Genomic DNA, 21,248 nt, shown 5'->3' with positions numbered 1-21,248 from the left:
TGCCTCTGGCTTTGTTCTTCTTTCTCAAGATTACTTTGGCTATTTGGGGTCTTTTGTGGTTCCATACAAATTTTAGGATTTTTTTGAATTTCTGTGAAAAATCCTATTAGCATTTTGATAGAGATTGTGTCGAATCTGTAGATGGCTTTGGGTAGTATGGACATTTTAACAAAATTAACAAAATTAGTCTTCTCATCCATGAACGTGGGAGGTTGTTCCATTTGTTTGTGTTTTCTTCAATTTCTTTCATTAAAAACTAAATGTAGTTTTCATCATACAGATCTTTCACTTCCTTGGTTAAATTTATTCCCAAGTATTTTATTGTTTTTGATGCTATTGTGAATGGGATAATTTTCTTTACTTCTTTTTCAGATGCTTTGTTTTTAATGTCTAGAGACATAACTAATTTCTGTATGTTGATTTTATATCCTGCAACTTTACTGAATTTGTTGATTAGTTCCAACAGTTTTTTGGTTGAGTCTTTAGGATTTTCTGTATATTAGATCATATCATCTGCAACTAATGACAGTTTTGCTGCTTCTTTTCAGATTTGGATGCCTTTGATTTCTTTGTCTTGCCTGATTGCTCTCGCTAGAACCTCTGGTACAGTGTTGAATAAAAGTGGTGAGAGCGGGCATCCCTGTCTTGTTCCTGGTCTTAGAGGAGAGGCTTTCAGTTTCCCACTGTTGCGTGTGATGTGAGCTGTGGGCCTGTCATGTATGGCCTTTATTATGTTGAGATATGTTCCTTCTATACCCAGGTTGTTGAGGGTTTTTATCATGAAGTGATGTCGTATTTTGTCAAATACTTTTTCTGCATCTATTGAGGTGATCATATGATTTTTATCTTTCATTCTGTTAAGGTAGTGTATCATGTTTATTGATTCATGTATGTTGAACCATGCTGACATCCCAGGGATAAATCCCACTTGGTCATGCTGTGTAATCCTTTTAATGTGTTGTTGAATTTGGTTTGCTAATATTTTGTTGAGCACTTTTGCCTGTGTATACATTAGGATATTGGTCTATAGTTTTCTTTTCTTGTGATGTTCTTATCTGGCTTTGGTATCAGGGTAATGCTGGCCTCATGAAATGAGTTTGGAAGGATTCATTCAGTTTTTTAGAAGAGTTTGAGAAGGATTGACATTAGTTCTTTAAATGTTTGGTAGAATTCACTAGTAAAGCCATCTGGTCCTGGGAATCACTTTCAATATAGGAAATACCTGTTCTAAATTGATAAAGCACCATGATGTATTTCAAAAAGCGGTAGCCACACATAATAACTCTAACAGTGGCTCAAGCTGAATAAAAAGTGTGGCTGAAATTTTCCCATTGATGAACACTTACCTGAAAACATCTCATCAGAGAGACACCAGCCCAGTTATTTCCTTCTCTTTGTCCTCCCTTAACTGCCCATTACACAAATCTTATTTGTTTTTATACTTGTGTTTTAATCCTTATTTATTTTTTTGGTGAGGAAGATTGGCCCTGAACTAACATCTGTTGCCAATCTTCCTCTTTTTGCTTGAGGAAGATTGTCCCTGGGGTAACACCTGTGCCAATCTTCTTGTTTTATGTGGGATGCCACTACAGCATGACTTGATGAGCGGTATGTAGGTCCAAGCCCAAGATCTGAACCGGCTAGCCTTGAGCCTCTGAAGCAGAGCATGTGAACTTAACCACTTGCCACCAGGCCAGCCCTTAATCCTTATATTTAATGAAAGCAAAAGGTGAGTGGACTAGAATATATTTCTCCAAACCTCCTTTCTTCATACTAAGTTAAAAAAAAGTTTACCTTGTATATAGCTATTCTGTGTATTTTTTTTTCCTCTGTGGATGAGAAAGCCTTAATAAAAAAAAATATAAGACTGTATATTGCCTGAGGAAAAAAAAGATTCCCATTCCCACATATGTCATCACAACAGTAGAAAAACCTCCAACACATCCACATGGTTCTGCTAGTGAAGGAATTCTGTTTACTATCTTAGGTGATAGCATGGGATTAGGAGTTTTAACCTTTATGAATAAAATCTTTAAATAAGCAAAGCCACAGTTCCTTCATCAAGTGATAGCATCGTAGTGACATATATGTAAGGCAGATGTTAATGAAATAAATGTTACACAGGTTTGTAGCACAGAATGTGTGCATAGGCTGATAAAATAAGGAAATATTAAGATTATAAGTTTAGGGTTGAAAGTTATGGGAGGTTAGAGTTGTATAATATTTTTCTGCTTTTACAATTTTGTTTTTTCACAGGTCGTGGAAAACAAACATCATAAAATTTTCAGCTAGAGATAGTGAATAGTGAATATAGTCCTTAGATACTCTTGGTTTAACGGGAAGACACTTGATTTGAGTCCATGAGATCTGAGTTTGAATTCTGCTTCTGACACCTACTTGCTTTATGACCTTGAGCAAGTTATTAAGCCTCTCTAAACATTAGTTTCACTATCTGTGAAATGGAGATCTCTACCTCATGGAGTTAATTAAGAGAATTTAATGTCTCAGAGTAACTGATTTGTAATAAATAATTAAAATGCATGTGAATTCTGAACATACTACAGTGTTCTTTCAGAAAAATGGTAAGAGAATAACAGAATTTAAAAATAGTGGCCAGAAATCTGTAGTTTTCTGAAACATTTTGAATAATTCTGGCAGAGAGGATGTGGTTTTTTAAATGTCCAAGTCTCATGAAGTTGATGATCATTTTCAGGAAAAGGATGATAACTAATTATTGGTCACTTACTGTAGGTTTCACTAGCATTGATTATCTTATTTTATACCTCCAGTGATCCCAGGAAGTAGCTAGTGTTATTGTGTACCCATATTACTATTGCTAACTTATTATTAGGAACCCCGTTTACAGCTCAGGAAATTGAAGCTTACAGAATTTGTTATTTTCCCAAAGTCATCTGAACAAGAAAGTGGCAGAGCCAGGATTTGAACCCAAATCTCCTCAGCTTCAGGAGTCTTATTTATACCCACTCTGCTGTGTTACTTTCCCACCTATGATTCTCAGTGGTATCTGTGGGTATGTTTTGATATACATCTATATATCCTAACACATGCTATATAGATCTCTTATCCATTTGGTTTACTTCTTTTTAGAGGTAGTAGGAGAATAAAGAAACTGAAAATGCTTAATGAAATAAATATTGATATGTTAAATGTAATTAAAAAAATTTATTTCTGGGAACACTACACTGAAATTACGGTGTAATTCAATAGGAAAATATAATTTACTTTACCTTGCTTTGTACAAAATGTTTCTGGGATGCATGGCAGACATTAGCCACTAATTTGGTGGCCTTGTTTATGGCTCTGTCCTTTTTACTTCACAGACTTTTAACACAAAACTTATCCTCTATCCCTGTTGCCGCACACCAAGGTAATCTGTACGCTGTGGTTTCCAGCAGTGGTTTGCCACATCGTTTGAAGTTATACCTTATATGTCATGCATCTGCTGAGTTTAATCATGATCCTGTTTTAAATCACCAGCAGCTGCTTGGATAAATCAAAACAATCTTTTAAAATGAGTTAGATTCATTATCCTAAACATAAGAAGTTGAGCTACAAAAGTAGGATTACAGTGGGAGGTAGTCAATATCAGAATTAAAACTCCAAAGAAACGAAGCCTCCAAGTCATTCTTAGTGTCCTAAGTTAAATGATATCTGGTGTCAATTAAATTATTTTATAATATTTTCCATATGCGGGTTTTAAGTACATTGTTTTTAAGGAGACCATTTTAAAATGACCTCTCCCAGTGAGACCTGAAGCCACGAAACTAAGATTTTCTGTGTTGGAGCGTGTTTGACATAGCATATATTCAGTAAACTATTCTTTCTTCAACTTAAAAAAAAAAAAGTGTGTTCTTTTTAAGTTACGTCTTTTGAGAGAGATGGCAGTAAGAATAGGATTCACAAGCCCAAAAGTTGGCTTATTCTCTGTAGGTAAATTAGAACTCCAGTAGAACCTCTAACATTATTTCATCTGGAACCGAGGGAAAAGGCATAATAATGTGTTTCTGTGTACATACAGATAATAAGGTTGATTTTTTAATCAAATTTGTGCTGTTTTGTAGAATTTCAGCAAAGAGGAAATTCTTACTGACTTGGTATCAAAGTTGTTGCTTTATGTTTCTTTGGGTGCCCAAATAGATTAAGTAACTGCTAGCATTTAAGATCCCAATTTGCAGTGGAAAAAGATCAGTTAAGGCCACATCAAGTAGAGAGTAAACTTCCGTCTCATCCTTACAGGGGTTTCACCCGGGCTCCAGCTCGGCTATTTTCCTAGGGTTAGGGGATAGGAGAGCAACTTTTTGTATCAGTTCCACTGCTGATTGAGTCATCCTCCAAGTTAAGTTCACTTCTCTGTGCCTCATTTTTTCCCTTTATAAAATGTATATCGTGATGAGATTGTTTTGTAAAATTGTTTTGAAGTCTTAGGAAGAAAAACACTCTATCATTGATCTCTCCAAAATGTGTTTTATGAATATTCATCGTATACTAAACATGGTCTTTGGCCCTGTGGAAAGTTTAAAGGTGAAAAGAGTCCCACAGACCTTGGCCTCAAGAAGCAAGAGAAAATAATCCAGACATTCTGGAAAACTTGAGCTAGGATGCTGACATCTATTATATGCCAAGTACTGTGCTAGGTGCTGGTACTATGCTGGGATGTGGTGGGATACAGAAACAGACACATTCCTTGCCCTGTTAAGCATGTGGTCTTGTGAAATGGGTGTGAGAGCCTTTACTGAGGTAGAATGGACTGGATTTGGTGATTAATGAGATACAGAGAATGAAAGAAAAATTGGAGCAGCTAATTAAATATCTAGACCAAGCTGTTGAATAGGAATTGCGTATGAGAACCAGAGTTTAAAAGAGATTGGGATTAATGGCAGTTATTTAGGAATCATCAGCAAGTACGGAATTTTGAGAAAGAAATTTTAAGGTCATTCTTTTTATGGTGGAGTAGGTTATTTGTCTAATGATTGGTAAATTGAGATTACACTCATTTTCTCAACATTCTGGAGTTACCCTCTCTTCCCACATTCCATTTCTGGGGTATGGGATGGACTTTCGACTGTGGGTAGAATGTAGGTAGCAGTAACTGGTGTTGAGTTCTTAACTGTGAACCAGGCAGTGTGCTAACAAACTTCTTATGTAGTTTTTTTCTTAATCTTTACAACACAGTCTGGAATAGCTACTGTTATTATCATCCCTATTTTTAGAAGAAATTAAAGTTTAAAGATTCTAAGCATCTTTATCAAATGCTATGTGTAGGTCAAATAAAATAAAGATTGAGAATTGGATTGGATTCAGCAATATGGAGCTCATTGGTGACCATCATGATCAGTTTGGGTGGAATTGTAGAGAATAATGGAGTTGGTTCAGAGAATGGGAAGAGAGGAATTAAAAACAATGAGTATATATAGTTTTTTCAACGAGTCTTGCTGAAAAGGGGAGCAGAAAAATTGAGTGATGGTTGGGGAAGACATGGAGTCAAGATTTGTTGTTGTTTTAGAGAGGAGAGGAATGACAAGATGTTTGTATGCTGATGAGAATGCTACGGTAGAAAGGGGAAAATCGCTGCATGGAAGAATGTGGATGACTACTGGAGCAATGACCTTGAGTAGCTAAGAGGAGATGGAATCTCGTGTACAAGCGGAGTGGGTGCATGGATAGCTGATTCACAGTAACAGGAGTGAAGGCAGTTAGTTATAAGGGTATGGATGTAGAGAAGTGGCTAGATATGGAGGTGAGCGCTTGTCAACGTTCTCGTCTGATTATTTCAGTGAGGGAACAGCAAGCAAGATCATCTGAGACTGAGGACAGAGGGAGCAGATGTTTTCCAGGGTCTAAATTCTGATCTGAAGTATCCCCAAAGTGGGAGGTCATTCCATTTGACTGTTTTATTTTATTCCTTTTATGTAAGTTTTCTCTAGGGAGCATTTGTCTTATTTTATAGAACTCAGTAGTCACTCATTTGAAATCTTTATTTTGGAACCTAGGTATTTATTACAGTAATTGCCTAAAAACTTGGTATTTCTATAATTTTTTTTAAAGATTTTATTTTTTTTCCTTTTTCTCCCCAAAGCCCCCAAGTACATAGTTGTATATTCTTTGTTGTGGGTCCTCCTAGTTGTGGCATGTGGGATGCTGCCTCAGCGTGGTTTGATGAGCAGTGCCATGTCTGTGCCCAGGATTTGAACCAACGAAACACTGGGCCGCCTGCAGCGGAGCGTGCGAACTTAACCACTCGGCCACGGGGCCAGCCCCTATAATTTTTTTTTATATTACAGAAAAGACAACTGAAAGATAGAAATTTTAATTCATTAGAGATAAACTAAGGAATGGGAACAAGATAGTGGTAAGTCAGAATGAAATCATAACATGTTACTTTTAAATTTTTATTGAAAAAATCTTTGCCTTGCTGCACTTTAGACACTGTCATTTCCCTTCTTTGTTCCTTTTACAAACTACTGTAAGGTATACTGTACATCTGTTGCCTTCACTGCCCTTTTTCCTTAATAACTAGAAATCCTGGATCTCTGTTCATTGCGGTATTGGGACTGAATTCTTGAAGATAATTTCCTAATTTGATAATGCAGCACCTATCCTCAAGACTTATTTCACTTTTGTAACTTTCGATACTGTTTACCATCGTTCTTCTTTGGAACTCTCTTCATCGTGTAGCTGTTGTGATGTTAGACTATTCTGCTTTTCTTTTTTCTGGCTGTGGCCTCTTCTCTTTTATCTCGTTGTTGTTCCCTAGTCCTGTGCCTGTGTTCTTTCTGTGTTCAGTTCAGCTCAACATATCCAGCCCATTATGTACTAGGCACTATGGGTGCATAGAGGAGGAGGAAGGTTCCTGCTCTCCAGGTGCTCAGATTCTAGGAAGGCTGTTTCCCTTGCCCAGAGATTGGTAATTAACCAAACACTGAGGGTTCTTATCCTAGCTCTGCCACTTAGTGTGTGTGAGGACAAGTCATTCAACCTCTCCTTCATTCTCCTCCTCTATAAATTGGTGATTGATATTACACTACCTCATGGGGTTATTTTGAGAATTAAATGATTGAATATAAGTAAAGTCTAAAGAGCAGCCTGGATATAGGAAGTGCTCAAGAGACATTTGCAGTCTTCATCACTCACTCCCCTCCCCCTCACCACTGCCCCACTCGGTACGCAGATAGCCGGTGCCCTCACCTCACTGAAGTCTTTGTTCAGATGTCCCCTAGAGAGTCTTTCCTTGACCACCTTATTTAAAATGTTTACCCCCTTCTCTTGTCATCACTCTGTCTCCTTACTCTGCTTTATTCTTTTTCCTAGTACTTACTGCTTGTATTGTGTGTTTATTGTTTGTCGTCCCCTATGTTGTGAGCTCTGTAAGTCAGAGCCTTTGATTCTTTCCCTGCGGCACCCCCAGCACCAAGAATAGCGCCTGCACAGTGTAGGCATTCAATAAAACTTATCGAGTGAATGAGTGAATAAAATGCTTTTTTAGATTTTTCCATGTGTTTACCAACTGTTTTGTTCACCATTCCTTGCATTTCGCTCTTTCTAGTTTCAGTTTCTTCTTTGCTGAGGTATATTCTTTAGTAGTTCTTAACAAAGGTCTCTTGGTTTTTTTCTCAAAATATCTTTATTTTCTTGTCACTCTTAATTGATAGTTTAATATAGAATACTAGATTGGTAGTTATTTATTCTCTGCTTTGAAGGTGACATTAGTAATAGTATTATTTTGCCTTCTGGCTTACGTTATCAGTCTAATTGTTGTTTATTTGTAGATAACCTCTCTTTTCTCTCTCATTGTTTTTATGATTTTATTTTTTGTCTTTGGTGTTAAACAGTTTTGCTATGAATTATCTAAGTGTGGATTTACTACTTAAGACTTGTGTTTCTTTTGTTTCAGATTTTTTTTAATGCTTTTAACCATTTTAAAGATTCATTTTATAGTCTATATCTGATAGTTCTATTATCAGAAGTTATTGGGAGTGTTATCTTTTTTTGTTATTTCTGGTGACTCTTGTTTGTGGTAAATTTGAGAATGTCTCTTCAAGGTTTTAGTCATTCTAATGTGTGGCTTGTTTAGCGGGATGTCACTCCTGAGAGGGTCTTTGTTTGCTTCAGCCAAGTGCCTTAAGGATATCACCTGCCTAGGACCACTTTTAGGTAAATTTCTTTGCTGAATCCCAGATCACATGAGAGCAGACCCTTGGTTTCTATGTCTCGGGGAGACTTTTGCCTCGCTCCCCAGATACAGAACATAGGCCTGGAACTGTGTGTGTGTGTGTGTGTGTTTTAATTCTACCCCTTTCACTGAAGGTGTAGCCCTTTGAGAGTCCTGGCTCCATGTGGTAGTCTCCGTTCAACTTCTCTGACTTGTGCAAACTTAAGACCTTGTCTCAGGTCTCGCTGTGTGGTCTCAAGCCCTTAGGTGTCTCCGGCCTAGAAACCCTACTGGACTGCCATGTCATCAGCTCTCTTCTTTTATTTATTTTTTGGTCATTAGGTATTTCTCTTACCCTCTGGTAGGATCATGTAAAAGGATATTTGTTTTATTTTATCCAGAGTTCCTACATGTTTTATAGTGGGAAGGTTTTCAGCTTATTTTTGTTGTTGTTACCATATATTTATTACTGTTGTATTTCTATTGTCATAAGTTCTTGGGGGTCTTATCACACGGTTTGTTACTTTTGAGGACTCTTCTTGATAGTTTAGTTGGGAACTCTTCTTCAGTAAGGCTTTAGTTGTAGGATTTATGTGTGGACAGAAAGGGATGCCCGGTATAATTCTTAAAATATGTGTATATTTTTAGCTAAATTATAAGCTTCTTGAATACAGGGACTATGTCATGCTTTTCATATCCTCGTGTTTTGAAAATCAGTAGAATCCTCTCAGAGCTTGGCTGTAAGCTAGACAGAGGACTGTGAGGTAGCTGAAGGTAAAGTGGTGTCATGTTAATATCTGTAAAAGTTGTGTAGTCCTTCTAGTCCGAAAGAATGCCATTGTCCATCTAGTTTTAAGGTCTTTAGGGTTAGGCAGAAAATAAATTAAATGTTTTAAGTTTTGCAAGTTCAAGGGTCTTTAGAGTTAAATGGAAAAGACAAGCGCCTATCTTTAGAGCCACAGAAGAACAAGGTACAATCAAGTAATTACCCTGCCGGGGAGTGGTGGAATTCTACCATTAGACTAAATCAGTAGTGTTCTAGTCGGCTTTCCCCACACCTTTGAAGCGAGAGAACCACTGGCTTAGCGACTTTAAATTAGGCTTAGCGTGTCCCATCAGAATCACTGACAAGAATTCAGTCACTATCCTCGCTGAAATATCTGGTTGTGGGTAACATCAAAATGCTAAGAAGACAACCCCCATGATATCAAATGGGATTGTATAATATTTGGTGTGAGAAGTAATGTAGCTCTAGATCTCATGTCAGCTGAAATTTCTGGTTAAATGTCACCTTGGTTAACTTGGATGATAATTGCTTTCTATAGTGGGTAACCATCTTTTAACTGCAGGAAGACTTAGAATTAAGAATAGACATGTCTAAGAGAATCAAAGCTATAGTAATAATATTTTTTTGTTAAGGGATATGTGCATATTTGCATATTTATTTTATTATTTTTATGTACTTGTAATTTAAGAAAATATGTCTAATAAGGGTGATAGCGTGCAAGTCCAATTTAAAATGTATTATGGAATAATTTAGATCTGTGAATTTTTACATAAAAATTTATGTTAACTCCTCTTGGGGAACATTTAGGAGAAATTTAGGCTTGCCATATTTATAAATTTAATTTACTAGGTTTATAAAAGTATTTATATGTAAGTCATTATGCTTTATTAAGTAAGACAATTGGAGAACTAAGAAAGAAATAAAATATATTAAATTTATAAATGTAGGTAAAACATTTTGGTGGCATTTAATTAACCAGATTTGTAAATGGGACCAAACATTATTCAAAAGCCTCCTAAAAGTGACTTCTAAAATCTGCTACTTGTGCATAGAAGAAATGAATCTAAAAAATTCAAGGAATAACTGAGTTTTTGCCTTTTTTACTTTAATAAGTTGAATATTTAAAAAATCAGAGTAAGCCTTTGAAGAGTATATTTTCTGCACAAAAAGCACCCTTGAGTATAGGAGACAACTCATGTCAGCATGGCTTGTTGTCCTTAATGTATTCTGAACGTCGCTGATTTGCTTGTTAGACAACGAAGGAAGACTTAATCTAATGACGTCTTTCGTGTTGTGTGGCGTAGCATCTTGGATTCATTAGGAGTTCAGATATTGAAAAAATTAATAATTTTGAACAGACTCCGGAATATATCATAATAAAATATTTGTTTATAGTCTTCTGATAGCAAACAACTAAAATTTTAAACTTCTTTTTAGAACTGGAACTTCTCATTAAAGGTTAAATTTTATGAAGTCACTTGATTTATGAAGAAGGCACTACTGCAATTCAATAGGGAAAGGTACATCTTATCAATAAATGCTTCTGGATTAACTGAATATCCATGTGGGGGAAAAACCTTGACCCCCTGCTTTATACCATGTAGAAGAACTAATTTGAAATAGATAACTACCTAAAATGTAAAAGGTAATAAAATAAAGCTGACAGAAGAAAACATGGGGGGATATCATCATGACCTTCGGGTGGCAAAGATTTATTAAACTGGACACTAAAGCATTAAAGATAAAAGATTGATGACTCAGAATTCTAAAATTATGAACTTCTCTTCTTCAAGAGACTCACCATTAAGAGAGTAAAAAGGTAAGCCATATACTAGGAGAAGATAGGACTTATAAGAAGGATTATATCCAGAATATATAAAGAATGACAGTCAATAAACGAATAGGAAAAAGTCAAACAGCCTGATTGAAAAAAAATGGGCTAAAGACTGGAATAGATACTTTATAAAAGAAGATACTCACGTGGCCAATAAGCATATTGTTGAAAAGGTATTCAACGTCCGTTGTCATTCAGGAAAGGCAAGGTAAAACCACGATGAGATACCATTACACCTCCACCAAGATAGCTAGGATGGAGCAACTGGCACTCTCTTATGTTGTTCATGGGAGTGTAAAATGGCATCACCACTTTGGAAAACTGTTGGGCTATATTTACTAAAGCCAATCTTACATATACCCTGTGATCCAGCAGTTCTACTCCTGGGTACATACCTGAAAGAAAGGAATGCTTATGTTTACCAAGAACATGATCCCCATATGCATAGAAGCTGCAATAACAACTTCAGATGGAAAACAACTCGTGTCCATCAACAGTAGAATAGATAAATTGTATTATATTTATGCAATAGGATACTACACAGCAATGAAGAAAAATAAACTAATGCTATATGCAGGAACATGGATGAATTTCACAAGTAATGTTGAAAGAAAGAAACCAGACACAGAGTATGTGCTGTAGGATTCCATTTATATGAAACTATTAGAATAGGCAAACCTAATCTATGATAGTAAGCTCAGAATAGTGGTTAGCTTTAGGGGCTGATACTGACTAAAAGGAGCCATGAAAAAACTTTCTGGGATATTGGGAAATTTTCTGTCTTGATTTACTGGTGGTTATACGGTACCAAAATTTATTGAGTAGTATACTTAATATATGTACATTTTACTGTATATATGTTATATCTCAATGAAAAATAGATTTAAAAACTTCTGTGAAGTATTATCATCTCCATTTATAGAGGAAGAGCATGAGGCTTGTAGATGTCAAGTGACATACTCATTTAATCAGTAATTGGTGGATTTGGGAGTAAAAAGGCACCCAGGTTTTAGGATTCTAAATCTAATGCTGACTTCAAATCACCATGCTATTTGTCTGTGAAGGTAGGAATTATGTTTCTAACACTTTTGTGTCAATATAACATCCAGCATAGTTCCTGTACTTATTAGGTAAACAATCAGTAAGTTACTGATTTGAAAAAATAGCAGTCATAAATTTGATGAGAGTGGACATTAAAATTCTTAAACATGAATGTTTAATTTCAAATCATAGGTCTTCTAATTTCTGTTTAAGCCTTGTTTTTTGCCTCCTAATTTCTTACCAAATAATTTCCCTTGGACTCAGAAGCCTCATGTATTGATTCCAAATCCTTATAGTAAAAATATCAGTATGAACTACTTGGAACTTAACTTTCTTGTCTTTTTATTAGCTCTGGAGAGAGATATTTTCCTGTTTGTTTAATTCTGGAGTTAGCAAAGTAAAAATTTTTTTTTCTTTTCCAGAAGTTAACTGTAGGTAATCTGGCTTATCTTCTTGGGCATGTATAGGACCTGTTCCAAATTACTTTTTCTTATACCAAATTCTAACAATGTATAAACAAATAGATATAACCAAAGAATTCAGAATAACTGCTAAACAGAAAGCTAGAAGAAATGGAAAGAACTTAGTAGATGGGAATCTTAAGAATGCGCCTAGATAGCAACTAGAGAAAATTGTGAAAGTATCTTAGACCTTCTTTCTTAATATGATGTGGAATGAAGGCATCTTCAGAAGAGGTCTCTTTCCCTTTGATTTCTGGAATCATGGAAGAGTGGTGCTCTGGGACAGATAGTCCCATTTCTGTTGTCCGATCTCTTATGGAGATTTGCCAGGCAGTAATCCTGTATATTCAACTGAAGGTGGATACTCTGAGCCCGCATCCCTAGAACATGTGTTTCTGGAACATGCCAAAAACTTTGTAGCAACCCACTTTTTAGGTACTCAGATATTTTAATTAGTGTTGTTGAAGTATAATCATAATTAAAGTTTTGTTAACTACTGAGTAGATAATATGAATAATTAAAATTTGTATAAGGTATAGGGAATCACAATACAATAGCATCTATGTACTTACCATGGAGTTTAAGATAAAGCACTTTACTGTTACCTCTGAAGTCCCCCTATGAGCTCCTCTGCATCCTATTTCCTTTCCTCCCCTTTCAGAGTTAGACACTATCCTGAATTTGGGGTTTATCATACCCTTGCCTTTCTTTATACTTTTGGTACATACATTTGTATTCCCAAAAAGTAATTCCACTTTGCTTGGAATTATACTGTGTGTATTCATTGAACTTACTTTTTTACTCAACACTATGGTCTTGAGATTCGTGTATTGTTACTGCGTGTAGCCGTAATTCATGTTCATGTGAATGTAATATCCCATTATGTGAATATATAATAATGTATCTGTTCTGATACTGGACATGTGAGTTGTTTCCATGTATTTGCTATTACAAGCAGTGCTGATAAGAACATTTACATATCATAGTGATATTTAATATAGCTTAGAAAGAGGATGTATTGGATTTTGGAGGAAATCGTTTATTGCATATGATAGAATAAGGCATATTTTTTCACTCCTTTAGGAAAATGTCCTCAAATAGGAGAACTGAACATGGTGTAGACATTCTAGTATTTTATCTGCAGATCCACCAGTTATTCTCTGTATTTGAAATATATAAGCTAGTACAGTGTCAGTCTCTATTTGACCGTTAGGGCAGAGATTGATGATGCTGTATAACCCTCCTAAAGTCTCTTTTTAAAAAGAGACTAGTAAAAGAAGCCTTGAGACTTAATTTTCATGCGGCCTGGAAGCTGTCACTGAGTCCGTAAATTGAAGTATGACGTTGTGCAGTGATACGCTAATGGAGGAAGAAGTGCAGAACAGCCTCAAGGGTGTCCTTCGGGAAGTTGACAGAGTTTGTTACAAATGTGATATCAAACTGCAGTGAGGTGGGACTGAAGACCTGCAAAGCACAGGCAGGCTTTCTGTGAGACATGGGACTTGCCACAAATGGCACATCTGGCTTCTTGAGCAGTTTCATTCAGACTGTTTATGAGCTCCTCAGAATATTGAGCGGCAGGACAAGGTCAGCAGCAACAAACACTTGGAATGCAGCCTATGTACAAGCTTTGAAATAATTCTTCTCATAACCGCTTTGCCGAGCTGGATGTGAGTGCAAAATGAACTACAGCAGGACTCCTAAGCACCTGTTAAATAGCAAGCTGAGGTGGGGAAGCACAAGCCAAGAAGGCAGAAGAAATGTTTCAAGATTCACTATAATTCACCCCTAAGCAACGAGGCCTATTGGGGTAAGCCCAGCAGCTGACGAGCAGCCTGGCATGCAGCTGTAAGGGATGGGTTTGCTGCTTGTGAGCAAAAGCTTCAGGCTGGCTGTGCGTTGAAAAAGCAAGACCACAGACAATGCCAGGCTATTTACATAGCAGACGCAGCTGCTAACGGAAGGGCAAACTTGACGTGTGTTCTGTGTGGAAGAGATTGTTGCTCTCATTTTATTGTCTTTGGCCGTATGCATGAATCTGATTCAGGAAAGACATTTATACATACACAAATGTGTATAAATAAGTGTAGAGTTCTGCTCTACTACTTTCCACCCCTTCGTCAACCAAAACAAACATTCAATCAAAAAATAGTGATTGTGATGAAATACTGGGAATAGAGCAATGTAACCTTTTTAGTTTTTTATTTTTTACTAGTCTCATCACATTTTTATTTTATCAGAATGCTTAAAAGACTAATAATGTACTCAAACTAATAATGTAACAGTACCTTTAAATTTGAATAGTACCTTATAAATTTTAAATTATAAAATACCTTATAACCATTTTACTATACACTATTTTCTAGTTCCTTTCCTATGGATTTCTTTCACAAGATTGCTTATTCCTCTTTGTCTCCTGCTAGGGCCTGGCATAGTAAAGGCTATATACCTCCTAATGGGTGTTCAGTAAAAAATTGTTTCACTGCATTGAACTCCAAGGATTCAGATATCAATGTATGGTAACCTAATAGATAGATAATTTTCACCAGCGTCTCTTAAATCCTTAGCAATGTCATGTGGTGGTCTAATTCCAACAATCTGAAGGTGCTATATTAGACCCGCAATATGTTAACAATTTTTTACCTTTTTTGACTTGAGTTTGCAACATTCCTGGCCTTTCATCCGTTTTCCTATTTTCCTGGGTTCTTGAGTTATATACTTGTGTCACTTTTTCTGATACCAGGGAGAGAAACTCCATGATGAGTTAGATGAACTAAAAGCATGAAGTTGGAAGAAGGATAATAATAGATATGGCATATGGGTGAAAAAGGAATACACATATGGGATCTGAAGAGCTAAAATACAGGCAGAGCTGTAGAGAGAGAAAAGGTAGGAAAACAGAGGCAGAGAGAGTTCAAAGAAGAACTGAGAGATTCACACAATGCTAGAGTCCCCCCAGCACCCAAAGAGAGACAAATACTGTGCTGAGAAACCTCACAGCTACACTCTTTGAAGAAGACATGTTTCTTATTACATGAAACAAAATATACCACTTTGTGTGCATGGTTACATTTATATATTTATAAAAATTATTTTTTTATTGAGGTATAATTGATGTACAACATTATATTAGTTTCAGATGTATGACAATTATTCAGTATTTGTATATATTGCAAAATGATCACAGTAAGTTTAGTTAAAATCTGTCACCATATATAGTTATCAGAATTCTTGATTTCCATTTAGAAGCCTATATAATTGGAATGATCCTGTGATTTTTGACACCCTCAAAGCATGGATGATATTTTTACCCAGAAATTACTTTTGTTTATAAGGAGATTTCATTGTTAAGCCCTGCTGTTTGTAATTTGTTGAATGAAATGTTGGATTTTCCAGTACAGAAGCAGAGAAAATAACTTTGGTTGTAAAATATAAATTAGTAAACTGTGCAAAAAGATATATTTTGAATTTTTGTCCTTTCAGCTTTTACTGCTTTTTTTCTTTAAAGTTACTTATTCTTGGTTTGGGATAGTAATGAATAAAGTAATTGACTTTCCATTGCACTGTTAAGATTATTGGATGGGAATAGTCTGTATTGCCCTCTATTGGTGATTATTAGTTATTGTTTACAAAATAATTGCTGCTATATATGTCATTTATGTGTATTTAATAATTGTATCAACCAGTATATTTTATAGAAAAGTGCTTTTAAAAACTGACCTAATAGTTATGGATGTGAATTGGCAAAAGGGAGAAAAATTGATATTTTGGGTTTCTTGATTTAATAGTTTTATTGACTAAGATAGTATTGAAATACTTTTGCCTTTGATTAATTTTAATTTTAATTTTTTCTTCTCAGAGCTCCGCCTCAGATAAGGCGCCCCAATCGAGAAGTAAGACCTCTGAGAAAAGAAATGCCAGGAGTAGGAGCCCGGGGACCTGTCGGCCGAGCGCATCCTATATCAAAGAGTGAAAAACCCTCCACAAGTAGGGACAAGGATTACAGAGCCAAAGGGAGAGATGACAAGGCAAGACCGTCTCTTTGTAACTCACTCACGTGAAGCCTGTGACTTTTGGTGCATATTATAATTTGTGTTGGCTTTTCAGAGTACCCTGATTTTGACATGGAAGAGATTAGAAAAAGTCTGATTCAAAACCCTAAGCAGTCTTTGCATTTCGAAGGCCATTCTACAATGCCAGTAACCTCAGAGGTATATTAAAAAAATACACACACACGATCTTTAGTAAAATGGGTCTTTTGTAGAAATATTTAAAATAAAGTTTTAAAACTTTAAAAAATATTTTAATGAATATTCTCAATTGAAATGAACAATAAATGAAAACATAATTGTGGGGAAAAGACCTATAAAGAAATAGATGTATACATTCATAGAATAAAATGATGGATGTGATTCACTGCTGCTAAAAATAAAAAAAAAATCTTTGATTTATCTGTAAATTTCAGAGTAGAACATGGTTTTCTTTTTTCTTTAATGAGAAAATTTCCCTCGATTAGGGTTCACTGTGTCTATTGACTTTATCTGGGAGGTTGGTCAGTGAATAAACATAGTATTGGATGGAAATTCTGTACTGCCGTACCAGGCCCTTTTTGAAGCTTTTTACTTATTTTGGCTTATTTAATTCCTATAAATTCCTGTGAACTCATCTTTATGTCTCCTGTTCCACGTAAGAAGAAACTGAGGCACCAAAGTCATAACTGCAAGTAGATGGTGGAACTAGGATTTGAACTCTAGTTCCTGAGCTTTTAATCATTAGACTGTGCAGCCTCTTATTTGAAAATGCTTACTGTCTTATTTTAATGTATCATGAATACCTGTTTCTTATGAGAGTACCAGTTCATTTTCTGAGAGTGATTAAATCTTTTCTTTAACTTTGTTTAAACTGTTGACAGGCTTCAAGTTAGATCCAAGCTTAAAAACACTGTTTTTCAGTAAGTAAGAATCACTTTCTATGGTGATGTGTTGTTCAGGCCTTACAGTTTTTTCTCCCCTGATGGTCACAGAATCATCATAAGGCCAGTTTGTTACCCCATTTACTTGAAGCACATTTAAGTGAGTATTTGTGTCAGTCGTTATGTCTAGGTACTAGGAATACAAACTTTAATAAAGTATAACTCCTGGCCTCAAATTGATCTTTTCTTATTGAAGAGAGGGAGTCAGATGAATAAATTAACTTTTACAGCTGTATTTTTCAGTCTTATTTGAATGTACCTGAGAAAATTAGATGTATTATTATTTTATTGTCTTGAATCAGTATAGAAATGTGCATAGAAATAACAAATCCATTTTTTATTTAAAAGAGATAGTCTAAAAATATTAGTTAGCAGAAGAAATGTTTTGTCTTATAACAAAAAATAAATTTAATTCATAAAACTCTGATTTTCAAATATTTTTAAGACTAACTTTATGGTTAATTAACTCTTAGTGAAATGAGCAGTGTTTCCATTATGATCTCATGATTAAAGCTGTATATACTTTTAAATAGAATTCAGATTAAAGTATGATAAATTATATTCATAAAATTAACTTAAAGTTATTAAACTTGACTTCAGCCTTGAATTACCTACAACAGATGGCCATTTTTGAATACACTCCTTCTCATAACTGAGTAAGTCGAGGGATGTCTGATGTACAGAAATGTTGTAAACTGGGTTGGAGTATTCTTTTGAGAGCTGTTGATTGGTGATTGCACAAATGAACAGTGACTTAAAAAAATTATTGTTGAAGAAGTGTGCACAAATTAGAAGGGTACTAACTGATGAATGATGATCATCTAACCAGCAGTGTACTGGTACGTGTTTAATAATTAATTTTCCGAAAAAAAGTGTGTGTGTCTGTCTATAAGAATGTGTAGCACATAATTTACAAATAATAAAATATACAATGCTCTTTATTGTAAATTTCATTGAGCCAGTGGTCTCTCACAGAACCACCTTTGCTGTATTTTGCTCAGCTCGTGTATCTGTAGCCAACCTATGGTTGCAGTGGACAGATGAGTGGGAATGTAGTTCTGGTGTGAATGTTGGTTGATATTTTGTTTCCATTAATTAGTAAGATGAAAGTGAGACAAAAACACTGGAACTTCACTCATTCGTCCATCACTCGAGCAACTTTGATGAATCAGATAATACTTTTCAAATACTCGAAAAATATTTCCTTAATTTTTGTGCTATTTACAATGTAGCAGCTACAGAAATGACACACTTTTAAGTTTCATCTGCATTATTAACATTTTCCCCATTATTTTCTTAAGTCTAGACAATTAATAAAATAACAAGTCAAGCCCCGATTTGTAGTATTTGCTAATTTCTATGGTATAAATACTTCCACTAAGACCAATTTCAAGCTGAACCGAACTCAGAGTGGAGAGGAGGTATGGGTAGTAGACTACCATTATGTAGTGTTTCCACTAAACAGATACAGTGAGCTTATAAACTCCAAGTGCATGGATAATAGGTAAATAATGAAAAGGTGAGCAGTTTTGAGTATTTTTTTACCTTTGTTTTTAATATAATTTAAATTTGTGTAATTTAATTTTTATTAATGGGTGTGTGTTACAGCTGGCTTGCAAATGTCCTGAAAATTTAATGATGGGCTCTTGCAAACCATTAAGAGTCAGCTTCAGCATACCACTGCATGTAACCCCAGTAACCACCGTATAATCCACGCAGCTATCACTCAGAGGTCAAGAGCAGAACAGTTAGCGCCTCGGAAGGCATGTTCACAGTCCCTCCTGATCCCTGCCATGTCCTTCCCCCAAATGACCACTGTTCCGCCACTTCCCCCCCAAAGGTGACCACTGTTCTGATCTCTAATACCGTAAATGACTGATGCCTATTTTGAAACTTTATGTACAGTAAGTATTATTTTTTGTCTGGCTTTTTTTACTCAGCATATGTTTGTGAGATTTCTCCATGCTGTTGCATATATCTAAAGTTTGTTTGTTTTCATTCATACGCAGTATTATACCGCAGTTAAATCTGTTTTACTGTTAATGGATATTTGGATTGCTTTTTGTTTGGAACTATTATTAGTAGTGCTGTTTTGGGTAGTTTTCTGCTTATCCTTTGGTATATATGTGCAGTCATTTCTAGTGAGCTTATACCTAGGGGTGGAATTGGGGGGTCTTAGGATATGCGTGTGTTAAGCTTTAGTAGATAACACCAGATAGTTTTCCAAAGTGATTATACCAATTTCCACTCCCACCTCAGAGTATAAAAGTTCTGGTTGCTCCCATCCTCACCAGCACTTGATATTGTCTGTCTCTCGTGGGTGTAATCATAGCTCGTTGTGATTTTATCAGTATATTTAACGTGTATTGTATATTTACCTGATAACTTACAAGGTTGAAAATGCTTTTGTCTGTTTATTGGCCACTTGTGTTATCAATGACTTGTTTTTAAGAAATATCTTCTCTATCCTTTGGATATTCAATCACTCTACAGATTCTTCATCTGATGGCAGCTAATTTATAGTGGTGTTTTTTGCTTTTATTTTGCTTTTTACCTTATTACATTAGATTACAGTAAAGTAGTTACTGTTCTGTCCCTAAGTGTTTTACTGTGTGTTTTACTTATTTATGAGCTGTGTCCCCTAATGTGAACGTGTGCCTCATGAAGGCAGGGATTTTGTCTGTTTGGTTCATTGCTGTTCCCCAGGAGGTAGAATAGTGCCTGGCACATAGTAAATATTCGTAGATAGAAATGTGTTGAAAGAACATATTTATTGATAAGTATGCAGAAGCTGTGGGTTCATTATTTCAACTTAAATGTATTTTGTATTAACATCCCAGTACAGGGCATAGCACTGAAATTAGTAAGCTCTGTTTTGCATTGATCAACCTATTTTCCTTTGTAAAATAGTAAAGACTTAGAATGAGATGCAGTTGAGAGATCTTGTCTAACTTTTCCTGTGTTTGCTTCCCACACCGGGGTAGGAGTAGCCCCAAGTGTGCAGCAGTATGCCGTAGTGTACAAAGTAGTTGGAAGCACTGATTCTGGAGCCAGACAGCCAAGGATATAGCTGTGTGTCCTTGGACAATTTACTTAACCTCTCTGAGCTTCAGGTGTCATCTATGAGATGAAAATAATCAGAGTACCTGCCTCATAGGACCTTTAAGATGGTTCTGTTAAGTGCTTAGAACAGTGCCTGGCACACAGTAAGCAGTAGGTGAGTGTTAGCTATAAAGGTAACATGAAAGTGGGGAACTAACACAGATATGGTACAGAATATAAATCACTTTCTTAAAAAAGAGAAAATGAGGTTTCCAAGAAATTTTGCACTTGCCTTGGGCTGTTGAATTCAGGAAACAAATGAGTAAGTGGGCAAGTGAGAGACAGTGTCTTTACAGAAAGAACCAAAGGTCAGCTATCATTCAGCTTAGACGTCCCTGTGACTGTGGATCGGTGGTTTTTATTACTAATGAGCCAGTAATTCTGATGTGAGACGCTCACTACCTAACAAGAGAGATGACTCCTTTGTTGGATAGAACTCATTGTTAGAAAATTATTTCTTTTGTTGATCTGAAATTTACCTCTTTGTCACTTCATCGTGGTCCTGGTTCATTCCTTTGGAGTAATGTAAATAGAGGTAAATAGGTCAGTTGGTTGTATTGCTATTTTAGCATTTTCTTCTTCAGCTTAAATGTCTCTAGGGCCCTCAATCCTCCTCCGTATGACTTGTTTTTTGAACCTGTTATCACCCTGGTCATCCTTCTTTGGGTAATTCACTTGTCAGCATTTCTCTTAAGATGTACGACTGAGAGCTAGTAACTGACCGTGTCTCACTTGAGCTGCCGCCGTGAGAAAGCACACAGTAAAGTGCAAAAACCATCTGCATTTTAGGTCAACCTGTGTCATGACTGGCTGTATTACTTTGAATAAGTCACTAATTTTAGCTCCATTTCCCTCAAATAGAATGATTAGCCAATACTAGT

General features: G+C 35.8%; 1 protein-coding gene across 13 annotated transcripts in view; it reads left to right on the top strand.

The window, feature by feature from the left end:
- KATNAL1 (katanin catalytic subunit A1 like 1) overlaps positions 1-21,248 on the top strand; it is a 79,611-nt gene that overhangs the window by 24,752 nt on the left and 33,611 nt on the right. For all 13 annotated transcript variants that reach the window (XR_011527751.1, XR_544480.2, XR_011527752.1 and 10 more), the window contains exon 4: positions 16,153-16,321. Coding sequence is in view for 10 of the 13 variants with exons in the window: in XM_070577903.1 (XP_070434004.1) it covers positions 16,153-16,321 (169 nt within the window). In the remaining 3 variants the exon portion in view is untranslated. The remainder of the gene's footprint in view (positions 1-16,152; positions 16,322-21,248) is intronic.

The sequence above is a fragment of the Equus przewalskii genome, chromosome 16, assembly GCF_037783145.1.
Source record: "Equus przewalskii isolate Varuska chromosome 16, EquPr2, whole genome shotgun sequence".
Taxonomy (NCBI): domain Eukaryota; kingdom Metazoa; phylum Chordata; class Mammalia; order Perissodactyla; family Equidae; genus Equus; species Equus przewalskii.
Note: the sequence above shows the minus strand (reverse complement) of the source record. Positions and strands in the feature narration are given on the sequence as shown.